The following is a 26,697-nucleotide window of genomic DNA, read 5'->3' as shown; positions in this document are numbered from 1 at the left end:
TGCATATTTATACACCAAAACTGCTTCATTAAGGGATACTATAGCCACCAAAACAATTTTATCTTAATGTAGCAGTTTTTTTTGTATAGATCATGACTCTGAATTGTCACTGCTTAATTCACTGTCATTTAGGAGTTAAATCACTTTTGTTTCTGTTTATGCAGGCTTACCTTCACCTACCCTGGCTGTGACTCACACAACGTGCATGAAAACAAAATGGTTTCATTTTCAATCAGATGTAACTACTTTAAAAGTTTTAAAAGTAGGCTCCTGCAGGGTTTAACAAGCTATTAACAGTGCATGAGATAAGAAATTACACATTAAACAGAATTTGCAATAAAGGAAGTGTAAACATTAGTTGAGTCTTTACAGGAAGTGTTTAGATAGGCTGTGTAAGTCGCATGCAGGGAGGTGTGACTAGGGCTGTATAAACAATGTCATTTAATTCCTAAATTGCAGAGAATTGAGTAGTGAGATTGCAGGGGAATGATCTATACACCATAACTGCTTCAATAAGCTAAAGTTGTTTTGGTGACAAAAGTGTCCCTTTAAAATAAAGTTGCTATAACTGACAGTGAGACACAAACTGTTCGCAAAAGAGAGACAATTTTTTGGTTTTAATTTTAACGAATATGTAAAACTTGCTACTAATAAAACTGCAAGTTTTCTATTTTTTAAACTGTGTGGAAAAAATTACCTGCTATGAGCATAAATAGCACATACCATTGGTGTTTTTGGAGTGGTATGATTTTCTTGAACTGCATAAATGCCAACCCCACTACAGTTAGGAAACAATTGGAAGGGAACGCACAGTCTTTTAGCCAGCTGACAAGGTTTCTTATACATCTATGTGCTGTGGTAATTGAAAAATTATATGTCATGAAAATATATTAAATAAATCTGTTAAATAATTTTCTATTCTATGAATAGCTAAAGCCTCAGGACAACCCAACTATTCAACATTCCAAGTTTGACAAAATAAGTACTGCTGGATCAAGTTGTTGACAGGATATATTCAGCTGTTGGTTCATTTAAGTCCTTGTGTATGTTTAAGGTGTGCATTTAAATATTCTTACAATGGATATTCTAGCCACAAAAACAACAAACAAACAAACAAACAAACAAAAAAGAGTTTTACTCCACCTTTTCTGCCCCTCACTCCAAAATTGCATTGATTCTATTTTTGCTCCAATAATTCAGCTATGTGGGCATACCAAATGCTTCTTGGAGTTGAATTTGATCAGTTAGCTTAGATAATCACAATTAATATTAATTCAGAACAGGTTTCCTGCAAATCCATAGGGTTTGCATTCTTTGAAGTGTGATCTCACCAGACTAGGGAGTGACTCATGATATTCAGTTATTATTCTATATGCGCTGCTTATTTCATCCCATATGCAGTGCTTTATGGACTCAGCATAGGTTTCTGGGAGTTGTAGTTCAGCTCCTGGCTTATGGTTTCTGCAAAAGAAAGATGACAACTGAACTACAAGTTCCATACATTTCTGCTGTACCATTAAATCAATACTGTATACCTCCCAGCTTGGGGATGCAAGCTAGTAATGGAACTTATGTCACTGGTGATCAGGGCCATTGCAACCGTAAAGGCAAACCAGGCATTCACCTAGGGTGCCGGCCTTCTGTCAGGGAGTTTCCTGGTGGGCTGCCTGCCCCTGTGCCCCCAGCGCCAGGCTGATCCTCAAGGCACCCAAAGGTGGGGGCGCCGAGAGGAGCCCTGTTACAGGGGGACCACAAGGTGGCCATCTGGCCACCTCAGGGCGCCCTTGAAGCTGTGCTAGGTAAGTCAGGTGCCTGCTCTTCCAACAAATACCAGTGACCGTCTGGAGGAGAGGGGGACAGAAAGGTCAGGCGGTGACCGTCAGCCACTCACTCCTCCCTTGCACGCCCTCTGTGATGCCGGGAGCCGGAATATGACGTAATTCCAGCCCTGGCATACTAAACAGCGGGTGGGATGAGTGAGCAGCTGCCCCACACTGGACCCCAGGGATCTGAGTGTTTGAGTGTCTGTGTGTGTGTGTCTGTCAGTCACTGTCTGTGTGTGTGTCTGTCAGTGAGTGAGTGTATGTATGTCAGTGAGTGTCTGCCTGTGAGTGTGTGTCAGTGAGTGTGTGAGTTTTGACTGTCAGTGTGTGTGTGTGTCTGTTAGTTAGTGTCTGCCTTTGTGTGTGTGTGTCTGTCTGTCAGTGAGTGAGTGTATGTATGTCAGTGAGTGTCTGCCTCTGTGTGTGTGTGTGTGTGTGTCAGTGTCAGTGAGTCTGTGAGTGTGTGTCTGTCAGTGAGTGTCTGCCTGTGTGTGTCTGTCAGTGAGTGAGTGTATGTATGTATGTCAGTGAGTGTCTGTGTGTGTGTGTGTGTGTCTGTCTGTCTCAGTGAGTGAGTGTATTTATGTCAGTGAGTGTGTGTGTCTGTCAGTGAGTGTCTGTGTGTGTGTGTGTGTGTTTGTCAGTGAGTGTATGTATGTCAGTGAGTGTGTGTGTCGATCTGGCAGTGAGTGAGTGTATGTCTGTCAGTGAGTGAGTGTATGTCTGTCAGTAAGTGTCTGTGTGTGTCAGTGAGTGAGTGTATGTGTGCCAGTGAGTGTGTGTGTCTGCCAGTGTGTTTCTGTCAGTGAGTAAGTGACATGAGGGGGCGGCAAAATGGATCTTTGCCTAGGGCGGCAGAAATCCTTGCACCGGCCCTGCTGGTGATGCCCACAATAGGCAGGTTTGCCCAGAGAGGGGCTGAACTGTCCACAGAAGTGGCATGTAAGACTAGTGTGAATGCCCCAATTAGGTCAGACTGTGCATCATCCTTAGCTCCTCAGCACAGATCAAGCATGTCTAATCATGTGCTCGTGCTGGCTGGGTCAGTTCTATGGTGTCCACGGTTGCGGGTCACCATAAAACAAAATCGGGATGTGGGAACAGAACCCTGAAATGTAACTGTGTATGGAAAATGTAGAAATGTAACTGTGCATGGAAAAAGGAACATAGAAATGGCGATATAATTAAAATAGATTGGCGACCATAGTGAGGGAATTTAGTTCAATAACCATGAATCTTTCAGTGTTCTTTCTTTCTTTCTTTCTTTCTTCTGAAAACAAGACTGTAAACCAAAGGAGAAATATGAGGCATGATGTATATAGGCCACAAAGAAAATAAAAAAACCTAATTTGGCTCTGGGACATGAATCAGACTTAAAAAAACTTTTTATAAATATATTCTTTAGTGGAATTCTTTCACACGGAGGCCCAGTAATCATTGGCGTCCGCAGGAATTTTTCATGGTGGGAGTGGGGGGGGCATAATTATAATGACCGTGAAGAAATGACCCTTGTATTTGGTATTTCTGCATGTTTCCCTTCTATTTCTTCATGTTTCCAGTCGGCAGATGAAACTGCCGAACAAAGACCACCCCCTGGCTCATTTAACTTAAAAAACGGCATCAATTGAACCCCCTACGTGTGCGGCCAGTGTTCGTAATGCCGAACGCCACGTGGCTGAGAAAACCGCGGCCATCTTTTTTCATACGGACAAAGGCAGCGGGACTTGGTCGTCGAGTGTCTGGAACTAAAATCGGACACTCGACTTCCCGAACACCGGTCTCAAACACACGAACGCTGGAACTATATGTACCGATTAGCTAGAAGAACGCTATTCGGTACGGTTGTGCATACGAATGAGGGGAACAATCGCTGCTAGGAGCCAGGGGAATCCATTCGGTACTTTTATTCGTTTTTCTCCCTTTTCTAAAGTGACCGGCAAAACCACCCAAACTTATGGAACTGTTTTGGGCAGCCCACCCACGGTGAACCGGTCACAAAGGACTTCCATGTTTTTTGAGAGCCCCTGAATCAGTCTGGGTGAAATTTGAATATGTTGGTCACCCAGATCGGGGCTATCAGGGGACATATTATTTGTGGGGATACTCCACGTATAAAGGGGTGTTCCAGATATTGGGGAAAACAGTGATTTTTCTGCCTGGAGATAATCAAGTTATTACTTTATCAGACTTGGTTATCTCCAGGGCTAGGGGAGGGAATTATGTGTTTGTGCTGGGTGTGCTTTATGTTTTAATTGTATGGGATTGGTTACATGTTGTCCTTCCCTGTGGGATGTCCCCTTGCATGGGGACTTGCATAAAAGGCTGTGTGTGTGAATTAAAGCCAGTTCATCTTGTATCCTGATTCTTGACTTCGGCTGTAATTTGGAATTCGTATGCTTTACTAAGGGAATTATCTTGTGAAGCTATTGCTATTTCGTATGGATTTCGTGTATTGCAACTACCGAACGGAGAGCTATATATACTAGGCTCTGGCGGTTTGGGAGGAAACTACCGAAGGAGGTTTAAATACACTTGGTTTCCTTACAATGACATCCATGTTTGGTCCCTTTTTGACACTGTCATGAAGGGGAGGGGCATAGTCATTATCACATAAAGTTTTTACAACTATGGTGTCAGGAATACATGTTCAAATTTCTGGTCACCGTAACAACAACTTCATCTAAATGACAATGCTATGATGCCAGGAGGTCCCTGTGTGCTCTCTTTCCTTTAAGGGGTAAACCGCTCTCAAATGGTTTAACCCCAAAGACTTCCTCCAGCTCCAGATCTCCCGGTCGCTCAGTCGTATTCGACTTCTGAAACGGAGTGTCAAGAAGTGCAGATTGACGTCAGGCATGGGTGCCACTGATTGGCTAGAGTCAGCTGACGCTCTAAGCCAATTGCTAGTTCCCGTTTCACAAAAATGTTTTACTTTTTTATGAATGGGGAGCTACTGACTTAGAGTGCCAGCTGACCTCTCTAGCCAATCAGCCACACCCCTACCGAACGGCACTCTATGCTTCCTAACACTCAGTAAATAAAAGACACATTAACACTAAGATTTTTTTTTACCTGGGGAGATGAACAGGTCCAAAGATTCCCTGCCACGCCTAGGTTCCAAGGCCTTATGATGTGGTGTCCAGAATAAAGTGGAGGGACCACTTCACTTGTCCTTCTTGCTCCACTCTCCTATTCATCTCCTTCATTTGACACAGTCTTCTTATTCTTCTGACACTGTCTTCTCTCCTCCTTGGCTGCTCCTTGCAGACCCATTCTACTACTTCTCCTACTGGACCTTTGTGCTCCTTCTGCCCCTTCCAGCTCATTTCTGTTCCTTTCTGATCCTTCTCCTACTGTACCTTTCTGCTCCTTTTGTCCCTTCCAGCTCGTTGCTGACCCTTTCTGCTCCTTGATGTCCCTTCATGCTCATTTCTGTTCCTTCTCCTTTCTGCTCCTTCTCCTACTTTACCTCCCTGCTCCTTGCTGCCCCTTCCTGCATGCTGCCCCCCATCCCTCACTTACCTGATCTGTAGACTGCCCCGCCATGCCTTACTTAACTAATCTGTATGCTGCCCCCCCTCCCTCACTTACCTGATCTGTAGACTGCCCCGCCATGCCTTACTTAACTAATCTGTAGGCTGCCCTCCCATGCCTCACTTCCCTGATCTGTAGGCTGTCTCCACATTCCTCACTTACCTGATCTGTAAGCTGCCCCCCATACCTCACTTACCTGATCTTTAGGCTGCTCCCCCCTTTACTCACTTACCTGATCTGTAGGCTGCCTCCCCACCCCCCATCCCACACTTACCTGATCTGTAGGCTGTCTCTCTGGGAGTTGCTGCCTGCACTCTGTGCTGCTCCCCTGCGGATTCAGTCAGGAGAGAAAAGCAAGGATAAGATGTAGCCGGCGCCAGTATTGCAGTGTATTCTGAATCTCAAAAGAAAAATATCGGCACCAGCTGAAAAATCCAGGGGGTGAAAAAATACAGATTTTTCAGCTTGTGCCGATATTTTTCCCCTGCGGACGCCCATGCAGGTGGTTGTACTGGAACTTTTCTTACTTTTTAATCAGCTTCTGTGAAATGATACTGCTGTGGGTGTTTTGCATAATTCGTTTTAACAGATCTTGTATATTGTAGCCTCGGTGAATTAGCTATTCGGTATAGTTGAAAAATGACTCACCAAGCTAATGTCATGTACATAATTTGGATCCCTGTCAAAAAAGATGAAGTACCACAGTGAGACATATGTCTAGTGTGACACGAGAAAGCCATACCTGTGTCTCCTTAATACTGCCTAGAGGAAATCCTTAAAAAGGAATACAACTGTAATAATGTTCTCTATAAAAAAAGAAGAAAATGAAATATGGAACAGGATGTAAAGAGATTCACTTTTAAAGCATGGAGGCTTAGTCTGCATTGTGAGTTAGGATGGTACAACTACCCATAATTCTCTGGTTCCAGTATAGGTACCAGTTAATTAGCACCAGACATCCACGTTTAATTCACAATGCCCTTTTGTCTTGCACAAATGCTGTTAAATGCCAGGCATTTAATTTACTTATGTGGATAACTCCTACGAAATCCATATTTATAAGTAGTCACTTACTCTGCTGCCTTCGGTAACATGTCATGACTGGGCACACAGAAGAGTTGCAAAAGGAATCCAGATATTTCCTACACCGCACTGTAATATAAATAGCTACACTGGATTCTAGAATACCTGCTTTCAGCCTCATAACAGCTGTACCTACATCAGATATAATCAGAATCTTTTTTTTATCTTTTCTTTCTAAATATATTCCAATGTAATTGTTTACCTGAAAGATATACTTGCTCTTTTTTCCCAAAGTTATGTTCTATTAACAGCTTAAGGATGGAGGCAACTGCCCAACTCCTAAACAAAAACAAAACCAGGAATGTTTGCTATGTGTTTGTTCCACCAAACTTTAAAGGGACACTATAGTCACCAGAACAACTACAGCGTATTGAATTTGTTCTGGCGAGTAGGCTTTTTGCTGTAAATACTGTATTTTCAGAGAAAATGCAGAGTTTACATTACAGCCTAGTGAAAACTCATCAGATAGCTGTTAGAGATCCTTCCTGGGTCATGGCTGCCTAAAATGCATCCAAACATTCAGTATCTCCTCCCTCTGCATGCAGACTCTGAACTTTCCTCATAGAGATTCATTGATTCAATTCATCTCTATGAGGAGATGCTGATTGGCCAGGGCTGTGTTTAAATCATGCTGGCTCTGCCCCTGATCTGCCTCTTTGTCAGTATCAGCCAATCCTATGGGGAAGCACTGTGATTGGATCAGGCTACCACTTCTGATGATGTCAGCAGACTGCTTGTTTTTTTTAGGCAAACAGCATGCAGAGTTACAGCTTCAGGCTTGAATACAGTACGATTTTGCTATATTTATGGAGGCATGAGGGGCCCAGGGGGGGGCTAGATGGTGGTTTTAACACTATAGGGTCAGGAATACATGTTTGTGTTCCTGACCCTAAAGTGATCCTTTAAGGCAGGGCTGTCCAACCTGCGGCCCCCCAGATGTTGCTGAACTACAACTCCCATGATTCTTTAAATTAAACAGATAGCCAGTGAATCATGGGAGTTGTAGTTTAACAACATCTGGGGGGGCCGCAGGTTGGACAGCCCTGCTTTAAGGGTTTGCACAAATACATATGTAGAAAAAGAAAAAGGAAATAATAATTCTACTTGGTACTTATTCATATGTATGTATATTCTTATGTCTTCTTGTAAAATAGGCTCACATGGTATCATATACATACATATGTTCTTCTTTGTTACATAAAATACAATACAGTCAGACTTCTTCTGCTTTTTTTTATAAAAACTGATTTATTCTTCTTGCTTCGCAAGTTCAAAGTCAGTTCTTACAACGTCATTGATGTTAATATGGTCAACAGCTGATGGTATATGCTGGACATTCAGAGTGTTGAGATACTTTGCCCTTGATGTTCTGTGACTCAAAGTCTTTGTCTCAATTTTTCCCCCTTACACAGATAATGCAGTCTATATATACACCACCAAAGTAGGTGTGCAAGTATTACAAAGTCAATGCTATTGATACAATATTCTTGTTGGCAATTCTAATAACCCTATTAGGTCTTCCCATGTTCCATGGACACTTATAAATAAAAAGAGCCTGTAACACGTATTGTCATCTGTTCATTCAAGATTAACCATGCCTCAGTGTGAAATGCATGTTAGAAAAAATAAATAATAATAGTATATTTTATAACATATATATATATATATATATATATATATATATATAATCAAAGAAAAAATCAGAGCACTCCAAAAGGACTTCTTATTCAGTGTTTACTGTGACAAACGGTTACATCAAATAATCAAATCGACGTTTCGACCCCTTAGGGTCTTTTTCAAGATCAAATAATGTGTGTGAAAACAAAGTTTAAATAGCAAAACATTAATGAGCAACTCACCAATCTCGTGTGTGCGGCTACTCGAACCCGGAAGTGTTGCAACCCCTCACGTGACTCCTAAGACGTCCGTGCGTGCGCACGTCATGGTTGCTAAGGGATGGAGTATCAACTCCGTGAAAATGACTGTGTGGTTGCTAAGCAATGGAGTGTAAACTCCGTGGGTGAACAGTGAGTGTGCCGGAAAACCCATGAATAGCGACATATAGTTCAGAAGAATTACGAGATCCCAAAAGGAGATCATAAAGTGTTGTATAAAAACAAATGAATATGAAAACATATTCAAACGGAGGATTTCTGGTATGTTAAAAGATGTCATATCCGGCCAGATGCCGAAAAAAGATCTAACTGTGACCAAGTGATACTAATGTGTGTGTGATAGCGTGAACATAAAAAAAAAAACAAAAAAATATATAAACGGTATACGGCAAAAAGCCTCAGGAACATACCACTAACGCTGATCGTAATCCGTGACATAAATGTAAACATTAGGATATCAAGAAAATTTAAAGATGTATGTTATACACTATTATCGACTAAGGTCAATGATAATAGGTAACTGTGAAAACGAGGTTAAATATCAATATCTGAAAGGTAGAATATGGCTACCAAATTACACTCATAAAAACATAGTGAATGAGATATATTCATTTAGTCCCTTTGGGGTGACAGTGTCTAAACGGTGTATCCAGTAAGTTTCTCGTTGTAATAATGATTTCGATCTGTCTCCTCCTCTGGGACTGGGTGGTACATGGTCAATGGCCATAAATTTGAGGGTAGGAAGTCTATGATTCAGTTGGAGGAAATGTTTGGCGACGGGTTTATCGGATTTTTGATCCCTGAAGGCAGTAGTAATAGTGGATCTATGGCCTCGGATCCTTTCACGGAGGGTCAGGTCCGTTTTTCCAACATACGACAGACCACACGGACAGGTGATTAGATATATTACATGGTCAGTCATGCATGAGATGTAGTGAGTGATGGAAATTCGAGTGCCACTATGTGGGTGAACAAATGAGCTGCCCGTATTCATGTGGCTGCAGGTAACGCATCCACTGCAGCGATAACAGCCTTTCTTGATGGGTCCTGTAGGTTTCTGGTAACATCTAATGGGATCACCAGTACTAGAGATAGGCACCAAACATGAAAACAAGACAGAACTAATAGAACCCAGAACCAGAGAATGATAGTAAGCTAAACCCAGAACATATACACAAGACATGAGGAAAACATAAACATAACATGGGCATGACTGGACAGGACTGTACATGGACTGGGTATACAAACTAAAACAAGACAAGATAACATAGGCAAAACAAGAGGAGAAACAACTAAGTACTTCATATGGAAATTATGGGGATTTAGTCACACTATATGATCATACATTGCATAAGCCTGCCAACAACGCCAATGTACTCCATATCTGGCAGGTCCTACACTGCCTAATATATGCTAAAACAACCAAAAGACATATATAGCACTTACCTGCAAGAAAGGGCAGAAGCCTTGAGGAGCTGCCTGCAGGAACACCGAAACAGAGTGAATGATGGAAAACAAATGGGTGTGGCAACATAAAACAAACATTTAAATGAAACCTGGAGACTGGGAATCCCAGGGATGGATTACAGGAATGAACCCAGAAATACCAGCATAAAGAAAACCAGACATAGAATAGAAAACCAAAAAAAACAAGAAAAACTAAACAAGAATTGTAACAAGAGTACTGGATACTAGACGCCAAGACCAGACATCTCCACAGAACAGAGCAGGACGTGACAGTTCTCCGTTTTTTGAGAGTGGCCGCGATTGTTAGAAATTCCCCCCGTATGACGCATTTGTGCGCTTCCCAAGTGGTCATAGGGGAGATGGTTGGAAGCGTGTTCTCTTGGAAGTAATTGGTAAGTGCGGTTTCTACTCGTGTTACGACGGTGGAGTCATTAAGGAGAAAGTCATTGAGCTTCCAATGAAAGGACGTTAATGGGAGCGTAGGGATTCGAATGGCAAGAGACAGGGGTGCATGATCCGACCAGGTGATTGGGCCGTAGGTGCAGGAGATGGCCAAATGTAAGTAATCTTGGGGAAGGAACATCATGTCTATCCTGGAGTATGAGCGTTAGGCCGAGGAGTAGAAAGAGTAGTCTCTAGCTTGGGGATGTGTAGTCCTCCAGCAGTCAAACAGTCTAGCCTGGTCAAGGAGGTGCGTTACCCGTTTCCTTGCCGCGGTCTGATATTGTGTGGAGTGGGAGGTCGTGTCAAGGGTAGAGTCTAGGGACATATTTAGATCACCACCCATGATTAGCATGCCTTCCATAAAAGGTTCAATTATGTGGAGGTATTTCTTGAGGGCCTTACCTTGGTGTCGGTTGGGTAAATATAAGTTAACAAACGTAAGTGTAGTCTGACCTATCTGGCCCTTCACTAGGAGCAGCCTGCCTTCATCATCAGTTTTATGAACCTTGTACGTGAAGGGTGTGTGTGCTGAGAAGAGTATGGCCACCCCCCTGGCCTTGGCCTCACTATAGTTACTGAAGAATCCTGAGGGGTATACCCTGCTCTTGAGAGTGGGTGCTTTGTCCTTTTTAAAGTGGGTCTCTTGTAGAAAGACCGCATCAGCTCTTAGTTTGTGCATCTCTGTGAGGGCTATGGACCGCTTCTCAGGGGTATTAAGGCCCTTGACATTAAGGGTGACTATTCGTACTGTAGCCATCAGGTCTGAGTATGTTTATGGGCGTGTCAAGAAAATGTGTTCTTTTACAGTGAAGAATGTTCTTGGAGAGAAGAGGAGGGGGGGGAGGGTTTGGTCACTGAAAAGATGGAGCAAAAAACACAACAATTAACTTATATACAAACAAGTATGCTATGAGTAAATCGAGTTAGTAACTATCGCCTGAGACTACGGGGAGGCGCAGGCTTAGCACCAGGCGTCGGCCGGCAGTCTGAGGGGAGAACCTTTGGTGTCGGACCCAGAGTGGAATGTCGCCACCTGGGGCTTTCGTGACACCGTGGTGTAGGTCGTGTCGACCTAGTACAATAAAAGTCATCAAATAATCATACGTTAATATGTAAATATTAGATAAGGAGCGGAGGTAGTCTCGGGCAACTGAGGTCAACCAGTGACTCCCGTGGGAGAGCAGAAAGACGTATCAGTCATCAACAGTCGCCGCCAGAGCACACATCCGCATACATATTCCACAACACATCAAGTAGATAGACATAGTTGGTAGGGAGACTATAGAAACATAATGAACAACTTTATTCTATCTATCTATCTATCTTTTAAAAAAAAATTTTTTTGATATGTTGATGGGTAGTCTAATCTTTTTGTAGTGGGCCAAGAGGTAGGATCCCATTGATGCGCAACAACTATTTGCCGCCAGCTAAGTCATCAGGTCGGCATAGTGGGGGGAAAAAAGGGTGCATTAACTCAGGGCTGTATACCAGCAAACTATGCCACTATTGGGTATGGCCAGCGCTGTGAGAGGATAAGAGAGGTTGTTTGGTACAATGCCTTCCTCACAGGAATTAGTAAGATTAAGGCAGTTGGTCATAAGATTAGCTTTTAGGGGATGGCTACTAGAGCAGCGCTGCACTATATCATAACACCGGAGAAATCATCATAAAGCGGTATAAGCGTAGCAGTTTATGGACACAGTCACCTGGTACATATAGGTGTCTTGAGAGCCTAAAGGGAAGATGGCCCCGAGAGATGTTACCAAGTCTCTAGCAGCATATTAGAGGTGTTCGGATCAGCAGGTCCCCTGAGCCATCTGGATTAAGCTTCGTTCAGCAGCTGGCATCACAGAAGTGTCGAAAGCGGGTGAAATGATGGGCCTTAGAGCCCTAGCTGGCAGCATTGTGTGCTGTGTGCGCAGATTCGGGATTCGTTCAGCGTTGCGCTGGGTCCTGGCTGTCTGTTCTCTTTTTCTGGGTGTTAGTTGCCATCGGGATCTCTGCAGTAGCTGAGGTAGAAGTGGCGTTTGCAGTGGTCCATACCAGTCCTGGATATGAGGGTCCGTTAAGTTGAGAGCTTGTGTGAAGAGTGGTATGTCTGCGGGAGAATGTATTGTGTGCTGAGTGCCTTTATACGTGACACTTAGTGCTAGTGGGAATCCCCACCGGTATCTTAGGTTTCTGGATCTCAATTGATCTGTTATTGGTCGTAGGATCCTTCTCGCTTGGAGGGTCAGCCATGAGAGGTCAGGGTAAATGTTTATTGGGGCATCATGAAATAGTAGAGGTTGTGAGGTCTGTTTTAGCGTGTGTAGTATGTCTTCTCTGCAGGTATGATAGTGGAGTCTGCAGATGACGTCTCTGGGTTTGTCAGTCGCTACACCTCTGGGTTTCAGTGCCCTTAGAGCTCTATCTAGTAAAATGTGGTTGTCTCTGGGCTTGCCCAATATTAAGTTGAAAAGTTTGTTTAATGTCAGGTAGACATCTTCTTGTTCATTTTCTGCAAGACCCCGGATCCTCAGATTGTTGCGGCGCCCCCTGTTGTCCAGGTCGTCAATAGACCTATGGAGTGTGGATTGATAAGTGTTCTGATGCTCTACAGCTGCCTGCAAGGAGCTTATTTGTGTGTGCATGGTATCTCTATCATCTTCCAGGGTGACTACCCTGTCAGTTACTTGGTGATTTTCTGAGCTAAATGAATCCATTTTGGCCTGGACTGAGGCCTCTAGCTGGGTCAGCATACCTGCAATGTCCTGTTTGGAGGGCAAATTCCGCAGGATGTCCCTTAGGTCTCCGTCCGTCGGAGGGCCCGAGATTTCTGAGTCTGCCGGGTTGGAGGGAGACAGGAAGAGAGGTGAGGAGTCCGCCGCCATATTGGGGCGGACAGCATTGCTGTCCGCCCGGTCGCGGAAATACTTGGTAAAGGCGCTCAATTTCCCCGGCGGGGTCTTGCTGGAGGCTTGCTGCGAGGATGTTACTCGTTTTGGGTGACCCATTATTGGCTTAGTGGCCCGATCAGGTTAGATGTGTGTCTGGCGCGGTCGGAGCTGATTTAGAACGCGGCCATTCAGCAGCTCGGTCGGCTCCGCCCCTACTTTATATGTTTTTATACCCTGCTCTGTAAATGGATCTTTAATTGCATACAGGAGGCTCCTACAGAGTCTAGCAAGCTAACAGCGCAGGAGTAAATACATTTTAAATTAAACAGAATTTGCAATAAATGAAGCGTAAACATTAGATGACTCTTTACAGGAAGTGAAGGCTGTGTAAGTCACATGCAGGGAGGTGTACCTAGGGCAGCAGGGGTGGTAGAATAACGTGTTCTGGGTTTAACCCAAGTCAAAGTAGGCTAGTGGCCAAGTGGGACACGGTTGGTTGCTGTCCTATTCAGGTGGTTGCTGTTGCGTAGGAATCTGCGGTACTCCGTCAGGGGGACAAAAGGTGGGATGTGTGCGGGGTCCCAAGAGTGAGAGGGCTGTTCAGGTTGATTAGCTCGAGTGAGTGCATCCAGGGGTAGCCCCAGGGCTGGTAGTATTGCGGCAGCCTCTTGGAGGGTGGTCACGGTGTGTGGTGTTGCTCCTTGATGCACCAGCAGTGTGTGGGAGAGTCTCCACTGGTAGCGGATGCTATGCTGCTGGAGAAGTGTCATGAATGGCCGGAGTGTCTTCCTCCATGCTAGTGTGCTCCCCGAGAGGTCGGCCAACACTGTGAGGTGCATATTCTCAAATCGATACGGTGTTTGTCCCCTCAGTGCTGTAAGGACAGCAGTCTTGTCTGACCCGCTGTGGAAACGAACCACCAGGTCCCTGGAGGCTGTTTTCGGGGCTCTGACGGGTTTGGGAATACGGAATTGGCCTTCGACTGTCACTGCTTTAGCCTGTCGGGGTTGTAATAAGGCCCCTATCAGGCGTCTCACAAAGTGTGGGAGTTCAGCGTCCGGTATCTCTTCCGACACCCCTCGCACCTTGATGTTATTTTGGCGCCGGGAGTCCTCCTGGGCAGCAAGTCGGCGTTCATGCAGCTGGTTTAGGTGCTGCAGTTCTTGTACCGTGTGCTGGAGCGCGGTTAGCTGCTGGGAGTGCTCAGTGGTGGTGTGTTCGATTTTTACAATGCGGCCTGTGAGGCCCCTTAGGTCCCCGCGGATCGTGGCTATGTCCGCTGAAATGTGGTCTTGAAGTGCGGCCAGCATCTCTTTCAGGTCTGATTTGGGTCACCGGGGACGCCTCTGGGCCCAGTGGTCTTTGTATGGGCCTCTCTGGTGCCTGTGGGTAATCTAATTCGGCTCCCAGGGAGTCTTCGTCCGAGAAATCGGAGCAGCCTCCTGTGATCGCGGCCATCTTGGGCCCGCTGGTGCCATGCGCCTGCCGCCAAAGATCTCCGATTGTGAGCCCGGGGCTGGCCTTGTCGGGTCTGGGCTTTTTCGTTTTCCGGCCCATCTTAGTCTTGTTGGCATGGGCAGTCCCCTTGAATACCGTGGGTGCAGGTAGGGTGGTTATTTTGCCCGATTTTAGCTATCCCGGTGGAGAGCTCTAGGGAGATGCGACCAGTCGCTGCAGCGTTCAGGCTCCGCCCCCCCCTCCGCCCCCCCCGTCAAAAAATCGTTAAATCACTTTTGTTTCTATCCATGGAGCTCTGACACATCTTGCACGACAAAAATGGTTTCACTTTCATTTAGACGTTAACTTCCTTTAGAAGCTTTTATCTTCTGCTGTGTATATTGAACTTTAATCACACTCACAAGAGGCTCTTGCAAGGCGTAGCTATTAACTGAGCAGAGATACATTCTAAATTAAACAGACTGTGCAATAAAGGAAGTGTAAACATTAGATCTCACTTTACAGGAAGTGTTTAGGAAGGCTGTGCGCGTTACATGCAGGAAAGTGTGACCAGGGCTGCGTAAACAAAACTCCTAAATGGCTGAGAATTGAGCAGTGAGACTGTGGGGACATGATATATACACCAAAACTGCATCATTAAGTTGAAGTTGATTTGGTTACTATAGTGTCAGTGTAAGTATTAAAAGCTACATTTGAGCCTCTGCAAATAAAAACTGATTTGTTGCGCATAATAAGCATTTAGATTTTTTTTTGTCTTTTTTTTTATAGCAGCTAACTATCATGGTCTGGAAGGCTTGTAGTTACTATTTACTGTTACAGATGGTCACGAAGAGCAGCCTGTTCACTGAGCCTATAAACTTAGAGATGGAATTTTTTTTTAGGAATATGCTTCTTACATTTGCCTTATAGGTTAACCAAACTAGGTTGATAGAGATGTCAGTGCAGTCATATAATTAAAAATAAGAAATTGATTGCACCTACGTATCCTGCGGGCATTACTGTTTCTTTTAAGCCTTCTGACATAATGGGCAAGAATCCGATATTGTATAAAAGCACACATTTATAAATGGATACTTCTGAGTTAATTTTCTCCCCATTATATTGCTGACCAGAAAAGGCACACCCCAATACCCATGCATAGATGCCAAACCCGTGACCACCTCCTGTCTTTTGTCCGCACCCGTACGGCCAACTCACGCTTGCAGGACTTCTCGTGGGCGGCTCCCTTCCTATGGAATAGCCTGCCTATCGCCATCAGACTCTCCCCTAGTCTTGCATCTTTTAAGAAGTGCCTTAAAACCCATCTCTTTAGGAAAGCTTATGGCCTCCAAGACTAACCTCTACCTCACATACCTGTCTCTTGCTCTCTCCTAAAGGGCAGCCTACCTAATTTGACTGCAAACTCCTGTCCTAATGTGTTTTACACCCCACCTCCTATAGAATGTAAGCTCGTTTGAGCAGGGTCCTCGTCAACCTATTGTTCCTGTAAGTTTTTTGTAATTGTCCTAATTATAGTTAAATCCCCCCTCTCATAATATTGTAAAGCGCTAGGGAATCTGTTGGCGCTATATAAATGGCAATAATAATAATAATAACACAGTCTTGCTAGCCAGCTAAGCAGGCCTGCACATGAATTATGTGGAAAAAATTAACATTTCTGTAAAAAGAGAAAGTAAATATGAATTGTACTATGTTCTTTTTCCTATTGCTGTCTTTTTTCAATGATTTTTTTCATTCTGGTTATCTTTGAATTTATTTTTTCTTAAATGTAACTTTGTCAAATATTGTATTGGGACTATTTAAAAAGAAAATAAGAAAAAATAGACCAAGAATGATGGTTTTCCTGCTCTAATGAATTTCCAGTTATGGCCAATGATTAGAGAAGTGTATTTGAATGAATGAATGCGCTGTTCGACTGGGTCTGTTTCCCAAATGTTACTTACATGCTCTGTATGTGTACCATGCTACTCTCTCACAAGTAGTGCATGCTATCTCGGTACACGTAATTGGACACCTGAATGAAAAAAGAATGCCTTAGTGAAGAACCTTATAGCTGCTCTCTTATCTGAAGATAAATAAAGAGTGATGGATTTGAAGAAAGATACATTTCAAAAGGTTGCTTCCTTGCACCATAAGCACTAGAGTAAGCTTAAGCCATAAAACAATTAGAGTAAGCTGTAGCGGTTATGGTGCTCACAGTATTTTGCATGCCTATATATTTACCCTTCAGTTTACAGTTCTATGTGCTATGTAACACAACTGTATACGTTTGCAGTATTTCCTGGATGAATATGCAATAAGACATACAAGAGAAACATGGTAATCCCTTTCCAAGAATATTGTACGTTTGCAGGTCGATTTAGTAAGCACTAATGTTTGACTACACAATAAAATCAAAACACTGCATCAGCTTATTGAAAACACAGCAATTGCACTTCTCTCTTTTTAAATGAGATTGTAAATCTAATTTAAGGTGGATGATACAAGAATTACACAGCTATCTTATCTTATTTCTAGTCCAAATCACTTCGAGAGAAATGGCTGCTGCAGGGAGTCCCAACGGGATCAGTAGAAGAAGAAGAAGCAAGGAGAAAGCAGTGTGAGGAAGATGAGAAAAAGCTAAAGATTCTAGAAGACAATGTCCACAGGTAAGGACGGGAAACCTACATGTAGAAATTGTTGTTAGATATCTCTCTCGTCTTTCTTTTTTTCTGTGTGTATATATATATATATATGTATAAAATGTAACTGGTATGGCATATTTGCATTGTATGGTCATATCTTTTCCGCAATATTCATCATGAAAACGTAAAAATATATTGTTTTTAAGCTTGTTTGGTAGAGAAATAGACAGACAGATCCATGCCCACCTTGTGTGTGTTGCTTTCCATGCCCTTTTGTGTGTTCCCCTTCTTTATGCCCAGTAATGTTTGCCTTGTGTATCTCCCCACCAGCCCATGTGTCTTTTTACATCTCCCCTTATGTTTCCCCACTGAGCTGCCTGCTTCCAGCCCTGGCTGTCCATTCTGTGACAGCCTTCGGCAGTACCTACCAAAATAAAGTGCAGATTGCACAGCGTTTGTCTCACTGAACATAGAGGGGGACACTTCACTGTCACTTTGCGATAATACCACAACCATCCACATTTACTGCATCCCCTTGATCTCTAAGCCTAGTCCTATATGGGTGGGTAGATGGCTTGATATATGAAAATTGCTGATGTGCCAAGGCTGAACGAGAATAACAGATGCATACCATGTCTAAAAGGTTCATTCAATACAGCACAGAAATATGTATGTGTATCAATCTCTGCGAGAGTGTAGCATACACTGCTTCTTAAATACACTGTGATTTAAAGAAATTATTTATTCAGAAATATAAATAATCATTTGTATTATAATGTCATATAGATGTTTTTAAACCAAACAAAATAGTTATTTGCTAAGTTTAATTTTCCGCTGGCAGTGCAGAGGGGAAAAATGCCAGCAGATAAAACCGTTGCTGTAATTAATTACTGCCATCTGATTCTTGTGTTCACCATATGACTGTCTGCCTCTGTAAATGTAACAGCCTGCATACATTGCACCACCCACGCCAGCAAGCAGCTAGGCATGGTCCTCTAACAATTTGCAGCCAGCTTTCTCTCACCATCTTCATTTTAAAACCTATTAAACTGTAATCCATTTATGTAAGTGTCACTAATGGAAATAAGTCAAAGTATGCCATCCCAATGTGATGTAATTGGCCCACTCAGCGAAATTACAAGATTCAAACCCTAACTCACTTTGATATTTACAGTTAACAATGACAGCTCATTTATAAAACGTAAAGGCTCGTTTCTTGTTTTGATTGTTTGTTTGTCTTGTAATTATTGTGCAGGGTGTAAAGGAATAGAAGTTGGGTTTTAAATGACTTTTTTGTGATGTGTAGGGAATAATGGCTTATGTATCCATCATTTTTTACATGCTAGCATGTAGCCGTTAGTAGCATGTAAACAGGCAAACATTTCCATTACAAAGTTTGGCTTCATAAATAACATCCCTGGTAAGCCTACTGTCTCATTAAGGGAGCTCCCAGGCCAAAGTTGATTAACCTCTCTTCAATGAACTGTTGTTGTTTATGTAATTAGGTGAGTTATTGATAATAAAGAAGCAAATCCATAAATGAGTTTTGCCATTTAAAAACACATTGTTGCAGCTTTTATTGCTGTGGGTGAAACACCCACACAGACAGACTATACATTACTGTCTGTATTATTGTTGTGGGTCTGTTTATTAGACTAAATATGCTTCACTGTGCCGTGGCTAAACTATACGCACTCATACACATATGACAATATTGTTGTGGAGCACTGTTATTCGCTTACACAATGCACAGTGCAATGAGGTCTATTGCTGTGGAATCCTGCTATGAAACAAAAATATCAATCATTGCACACATTGTAAACTTTGAAGGCAAATTGGAGCAGTTTGTAGCAGCAGCCCTGCTACCTTCGTGGCCCATTCACGTGGGTACAGCTGATACAGCTATACAGGCGGGCTCATGCCCTAGAGTCCCACTGTGTGTGTGTGTGTATATATATATATATATATATATATATACAGTTGCAAGAAAACGTATGTGAACCCTTTGGAATGATATGGATTTCTGTACAAATTGGTCATAAAATGTGATCTGATCATCATCTAAGTCACAACAAAAGACAATCACAGTCTGCTTAAACTAATAACACTCAAAGAATGAAATGTTGCCATATTTTTATTGAACACACCATGTAAACATTCACAGTGCAGGTGGAAAAAGTATGTGAACCCTTGGATTTAATAACTGGTTGAACCTCCTTTGGCAGCAATAACTTCAACCAAACGTTTCCTGTAGTTGCAGATCAGACGTGCACAACGACCAGGAGTAATTCTTGACCATTCCTCTTTACAGAACTTTTTCAGTTCAGCAATATTCTTGGGATGTCTGGCGTGAATCGCTTTCTTGAGGTCATGCCACAGCATCTCAATCGGGTTGAGGTCAGGACTCTGACTGGGCCACTTCAGAAGGCAGATTTTCTTCTGTTTAAGCCATTCTGTTGTTGATTTACTTCTATGCTTTGGGTCATTGTCCTGTTGCAACACCGATCTTCTGTTGAGCTTCAGCTGGTAGACAGATGGCCTTAAGTTCTCCTGCAAAATGTCTTGATAAACTTGGGAATTCATTTTTCCTTCAATGATAGCAATCCGTCCAGGCCCTGACGCAGCAAAGCAGCCCCAAACCATGATGCCCCCACCACCATACTTCACAGTTGGGATGAGGTTTTGATGTTGGTGTGCTGTGCCTCTTTTTCGCCACACATAGTGTTGTGTGTTTCTTCCAAACAACTCAACTTTGGTTTCATCTGTCCACAGAATATTTTGCCAGTACTGCTGTGGAACATCCAGGTGCTCTTGTGCAAACTGTAAACGTGCAGCAATGTTTTGTTTGGACAGCAGTGGCTTCCTCTGTGATATCCTCCCATGAAATCCATTCTTGTTTAGTGTTTTACGTATTGTAGATTCGCTAACAGGGATGTTAGCATTTGCCAGTGACTTTTGTAAGTCTTTAGCTGACAACTCTAGGATTCTTCTTCACCTCATTGAGCAGTCTGCGCTGTGCTCTTGCAGTCATCTTTACAGGACGGCCACTCCTAGGGAGAGTAGCAGCAGTGCTGAATTTTCTCCATTGATAGACAATTTGTCTTACCGTGGACTGATGAACAGCAAGGCTTTTGGAGATACTTTTATAACCCTTTCCAGCTTTATGCAAGTCAACAATTCTTAATCGTAGGTCTTCTGAGAGCTCTTTTGTGCGAGGCATCATTCACATCAGGCAATGCTTCTTGTGAAAAGCAAACCCAGAACTGGTGTGTGTTTTTATAGGGCAGGGCAGCTGTAACCAACACCTCCAATCTCATCTCATTGATTGGACTCCAGTTGGCTGACATCTCACTCCAATTAGCTCTTGGAGATGTCATTAGTCTAGGGGTTCACATACTTTTCCCACCTGCACTGTGAATGTTTACATGGTGTGTTCAATAAAAACATGCAACATTTCATTCTTTGTGTGTTATTAGTTTAAGCAGACTGTGATTGTCTATTGTTGTGACTTAGATGATGATCAGATCACATTTTATGACCAATTTGTGCAGAAATCCATATCATTCCAAAGGGTTCACATACTTTTTCTGCAACTGTATATATACACCCACGCAAGCTAGTAGGACCATACCACAGTGCCACTGGACCTAATATAATTATTTTAAAAACTGCTCACTCACCACAGCCTCTGTCCAACTCCACAAATTTACATACACACACACACACATACTGCATGAACTACACAGACACACAAACACCCCATCAACACACACTGCATCCATTATATATTTGCACTGCAGTAACTACACAAAAACTCTGCATGCACTATTACACACATTGCAATTCTTACACGCACATACACTGCATCCTTGTGAGTGGATACAGGAATGGGCCCTCTAGGCAGACTCACAGCCCAGGCCTTGAGCTGTGTAAGGGGCCCCAGCATTTTGTATGGCAGCCCTGGCTATAATGCACAAAGTACTTCAATTGCTTTTGCATGTTTGCAAGTGGTGTTCCACATTTACCACAATCTGGGCATTGACATTGTTATTCTCAAAATGTAGGCACAAAGAGCTGATATGGAAAAAATGTCCAGTTTGGCTACAGGCACACAGTCAAAGTTTGACAATTTTAGCTTCAATTTTCAAGATTTTAGTTTGCTCCGATTTAGTAAATACTCTTGTGGTCTTGTGGATATGTAATTTTAAACAGTGGGACATGATTCTCAAACTGAGGACAGTCCCTCTGGATCTAGGAACGATGGGAGGTATACATACTGTAAACTCTCTAAAAGAGAAGTATGATAGCTGGAAAAGTAGAAAGAGATTTTAATTCTACATAGTTACTCCAAAAAATATGGAACTATATTTATTTCTACATTGCAACCAGAAAATATGTCAAACAATACATTCCCAGTGTTTCTGTTATTAATTTGAATTTAGAAACAATCTTCACATATTCATTCAAACAACAAAAAAATGTAAACCTTTTTCATATTAGGCCAATCTGCACTAAACAAAACTGCCCATTTTAGAGTGGCCTTTTATTGTGGCCAGCCTAAGGCACACCTGTGCAATAATCATGCTGTCTAATCAGCATCTTGATATGCCACACCTGTGAGGTGGATGGATTATCTCGGCAAAGGAGAAGTGCTCACTAACACAGATTTAGACAAATTTGTGAACAAAATTTGAGAGAAATAGGCCTTTTGTGTACATAGAAAAAGAGTTCAGCTCATGAAAAATGAGGGCAAAAACAAAAGTGTTGCATTTATAATTTTGTTCTGTGTATTTATATAGCGCCAACAAGTTTTGTAGCGGTGTACAATGGGTGAACTAACAGACAAGTATTTGTAACCAGACGAGTTGGACACACAGGAACAGAGGGATTAAGGGCCCTGCTCAATGAGCTTACATGCTAGAGGGAGTGGGGTAATGTGACACAAAAGGTAAGGGTAGGGTAGAAAAGTAGGTTACTAGGATAGTGTTCATTGAGGGCTTAGTGTTTTGTCTTGATGACAGATTCAGGAGAGGAATCAGGGTGTGGGGAGGGAAAGTTGGTCACAGTTTTATTGATATGCTTTCCTAAAAAGAGTAAGTTTTCAAAGATTTTTTGAAGGAGTGGAAATCGGGTGAAAGTCTAACAGAGAGGGAAAGGACGTTCCATAGCAGGGCCGGACTGGGAAAAAAATTCAGCCCGGGCATTTTTCAAACAGAGCGGCCCCCTAAGAAGGGGGCGGGGCCAGAGAGGGTGTGTTTTGTCATCACTAATGACAAGCACACCCCCTCTCAAAGTGAGCATGTTGGTTCAATGCGCAGAGCCCCGCTGAAGAGCTCTAGCTTTAGAAAAAGGCAAATTTAATAACATGCTTGCGCTGTGTTTGCTTTTAAATTATCTCTGGTGTCTCCACAAGTGGGATACCAGAGGACAAAAGGGCCAGGAAAGTGTATAGTGCATGTATTTGGAGCCTGCTTGTGGGATTGCGTATGTGTAGAGTGTGGTGTGGTATTGTGTATAGGTCAATTTTATTTGTGTTTGTGGTGTAATATGTGTGGCTAGGCGCTGTAGAGAGTGTGTGTATAGGGGCATAGTGTTATAGGGGATGTAGCGAGTGTGTGCATACGGGCTGTAGTGTGTGTGTGTGTGTATAGGTAACGTAGTATGTGTAGGGGTTGTAGAGAGGGTGTGTTTAGAGAATGTTGTATGTGTTTGCTTACAAGGAATGTAGTGTGTGTAGGTGTTGCAGTGTGTGTGTAGGAGATCTAGTGTGTAAAGGACCGAGTGTGTATAGAAGATTGTGTGTGTGTGTGTAGAGGATTAAGAGTGCATAAAGGGTAAGTGATCTAGCGTGTATCTGGAGCGTAATGTGTGTAGTGGTGCAGTGTGAGGGGTGCTGTAGTGTATGTGTGTATATATATATATATATATATATATGTTTGTGGGTGTGTGCTGTGTGAGCGAGGGTGCTGTGTGCGTCTGAGGGTGCTGTGTGCGTCGGTGGATGCTGTGTGTGTCTGGGGGATCTGTGTGTGTCTGGGTGCTGTGTGTGTCTGGGTGTGCTGTGTGTGTGTGTCTGGGTGCTGTGTGTGTCTGGGGGTGCTGTGTGTGTCTGGGGGTGCTGTGTGTGTCTGAGGGTGCTGTGTGTGTCTGGGGGTGCTGTGTGTGTGAGGGGGCTGTTAGTGTGAGAGTGAATTTATTTTTTATCTAAATGCCATGGGGGGGTGCCGTTATGCCATCCTTCCCTGGTGGTCCAGTTGTGAGAGTGAACTCTACCCTGCAGGCTAGAGTTCACTCTCGCGAGATCTGAGCGTTGCCGCGGTAACCGCGGCAACGCTCAGAATCCCGCGAGAGGACCCGGCGGAGCTACTGGCTAGAGCTCCGCCAGTCCTCTCCTCCCTCCCTCCCCAGCAAGCGGCCGCCTGTAACAGTGCCTCTGGGCCGGTGAGGGAGATCTTTGATCTTCCCACCGGCCCATGGAGGCACACAGCAGGGCCGGCGTTCGGGTAGCGCTGGCCCTGCAGGGGCTGGCAGCGGAGATCCTGTGATCTCCCCTGCCGGCCTCGGCCCCACGGCCTTTTGCCCGGTGTGCCCGATGGCCAGTCCGGGCCTGTTCTATAGGAACGGTGCAGCTCTAGAGAAGTCTTTAAGGTAAGCATCAGGGGTAGGAGTACGAACAGAGGTTAGACGTAGGTCTCCGGCAGAGCATAGGGGCCTAGACGGGACATATTTGTGTATTAGTGAGGATAAGTAGGTTGGAGCAGCATTGTGTAGAGATTTGTAAGCAATTATCAGGATCTTAAATTGAGTCATATATCTTACGGGAAGCCAATGTAGGGACTGACAAAGAGGGGAGGCATGGGAGGTCAGCGGCATGGACAAGCACCTTTGCCATATCGGCCGTTAAATAGGGTCTGATGCGCGCAATATTTTTGAGATGGAAGTGGCAGGATTTGGCAATTGATTGGACATGAGAGGTGAAGGAGAGTAGGAGTCAAAGAGTACACCTAGGCAGCGTGCCTTAGAGGTAGAGCAGATGGTAGCGCCATCAACTTAGAGGGACTTAGTCAAAGAGCAGCATCACTTGAGGGAGGGAAGACCAGAAGTTCTGTTTTGGACAGGTTCAGTTTAAGGAAATGAGCAGCCATCCAGTTAGCAATAGCAGAGAGACATTCACAGACACGAGTCAAGAGGGGTGGTGAGAAATCAGGGGAGGACAGATAAATATGTGTGTCATCTGCATAGAAATGATACTGGAAGCCGAAGGAGCTGATGAGTTTACCAAGGGAGGCAGTGTAGATTAACAACAATAGGGAACCAAGGACAGACCCTTGGGGAACAACAACAGAGAGGGATTGGGGAGAAGAGGCAGAGCCAGAGAAAGAAACACTGAATGATTGCTGGGAGAGGTAGGAAGAGGACCATGAGAGAGCAATATCTCGTAGACCGAGATTATGGAGGATGAGAAGAAGCTGATGTCAAAAGCAGCAGAAAGGTTGAGGAGAATTAGGATAGAGTAGTGGCCATGGGATTTTGCAGTGATAAGATCATTGGATACTCTGGTCACAGCTGTTTCAACAGAGTGACGAGCACGGAATCCAGATTGAAGCTGGTCAAGCAGAGAGTTGGGTTTTAGGAAGTCTGTCTATCTTGCATACACAACTCTCTCAAGGATCTTGGAGACAAACGGCAGTAGCGAGATAGGGCTGTTGTTGGACGGGGAATTAGGGTCAAGGTTGGGCTTTTTCAGAATCCAGGGTTACGGTTGCATGTTTGAAGGATAGAGGAGAGGGAGAGATTGAAAATTTTAGTGAGAGGCACAGCAAGAAAAGGAGACAAAGTGCGGATGAGATACGAGGGAATAGGATAAATGATAAGAATGATAAGAGCACACCAGCTGTGCCACATAATTCCTCTGAGTAATCCGGATCCAAGGTTAAAAAGAAAATATAAAGAATATAAAATATAAATATAAAGAAGAAAATGTAAAAAAATATAAATATAAAGAAGGCTTGTGATAATTAATCACACACATATAAAATATAAGAAAATTTTTACAAACGGGTTTCTCACTATATCGACTTGTTCATACCGGTAAAAACACCAATAAGATGCTAAATTAGGTGAAATATGTTTCTGGAGATTTACATATATTATAATATCCTGCATGAGTGTTCCACTGTTAGAGCACTTGTTTTTCATTTAATAGAGGTATGCAGTATAAAATATAAACTATTATCACTAGTAAAAATGCAATAATGTTTCAAGATAAGTACTTGTTTGTACACTAGAGGATGTTTTGCTGTGTTGCAGAAAAAGAGTGATCCACTTCATATTCACATTTTAAGTATTGTTCTTCTTTTTTTTTTTTTTATATGGTTTAAAGAGAGATTACATACCTACCAAGATATCAAATGGATGTAGAGCGACACTTTAATTTTATGGGTTTGGGTGGGGTTGTGACCAGGGGCAGGTCAGTTCTGATAAAATTTAGGTGATTTACTAATGACAATTTAGGCAACCAAAAAGTAATTTAAACCAAGATCATTATATCTTATTTGCACATATTGCTTTCTAAACACATTTATTGTAGTTGAAAAACACATTACTGTTGTGATATGTCTTTAAACTACAAAAATTGTTGTATGCCCAGATACGTCAATAGTATGGAGCTTCTAGAAAAGAGGGACATAGGGATTTTGACCCAAAATAGAGCCTGTCCCTCCTAAATAGGGACCCTTGAAGAATAAAGTGTGCAGCGTAAATTCTGTAAACTTGGCACAGATACTGATATTCAATATAATATTATGCCAATACCAATTCAAGTAGGAAACATATTACTGTGTACTGTTTATAAAAAAATATATAGTACGGAAACACCATTGCATTTATTTTCTACAAAATACCACCACATGCCTTTAGGTTTCAGTTAAACTGCTGCTATAAACATAATATCTTATAATCAGGCGTTATGAAGAGTGAGAGATTTTGGTATCTATTCTCCATATAATGTAAAATAGTTGATGATTGTAAACAATCTATATCATTATTTGGGGTTTTTCACTAAGCACTAAATGGTAGTGAATTAGAAATTGGATTACAAAATTTAGTCAAAAAGTGCTGATATTAAAACAATATCCATCTCAGCAATAGTTTGGCTATTTGGCCTACATTTTTAAGTTCACATCCAAATGTTGTTTAGTGAATAAATTCCACCATGCTTCTATTCCTGGAACCCTGCAGTTCATCTTGAACCCCAGACTCAAACAGTCTGTATTCATTTATGAAGACTGTTTCAGCTGCACCTCCTAGTGGAGATTTAGTACAGTACATTGTAGTCTCACAATTGTTAGATAAAAACTAATTGTTCAGTTCTAAACAGGAATTGTGAATTTCAGACAAAAAATGCCAAATGGAAAACCATTGTGTTGTCTTCAGGGGTAAGCATCCCTGCTATATATTTTGCTAAGCGCGGCACTTGCACTTTAGTGTT

At 42.9% G+C, this 26,697-nt stretch overlaps 1 protein-coding gene across 1 annotated transcript in view; it reads left to right on the top strand.

The window, feature by feature from the left end:
* PALM2AKAP2 (PALM2 and AKAP2 fusion) overlaps nt 1–26,697 on the top strand; it is a 399,409-nt gene that overhangs the window by 115,799 nt on the left and 256,913 nt on the right. The window contains exon 3 of the mRNA XM_063455311.1: nt 17,101–17,231. Within this exon, the coding sequence (XP_063311381.1) occupies nt 17,101–17,231 (131 nt within the window). The remainder of the gene's footprint in view (nt 1–17,100; nt 17,232–26,697) is intronic.

This window comes from Pelobates fuscus, chromosome 5 (assembly GCF_036172605.1).
Source record: "Pelobates fuscus isolate aPelFus1 chromosome 5, aPelFus1.pri, whole genome shotgun sequence".
NCBI classification, from domain to species: Eukaryota; Metazoa; Chordata; class Amphibia; order Anura; family Pelobatidae; genus Pelobates; species Pelobates fuscus.
Note: the sequence above shows the minus strand (reverse complement) of the source record. Positions and strands in the feature narration are given on the sequence as shown.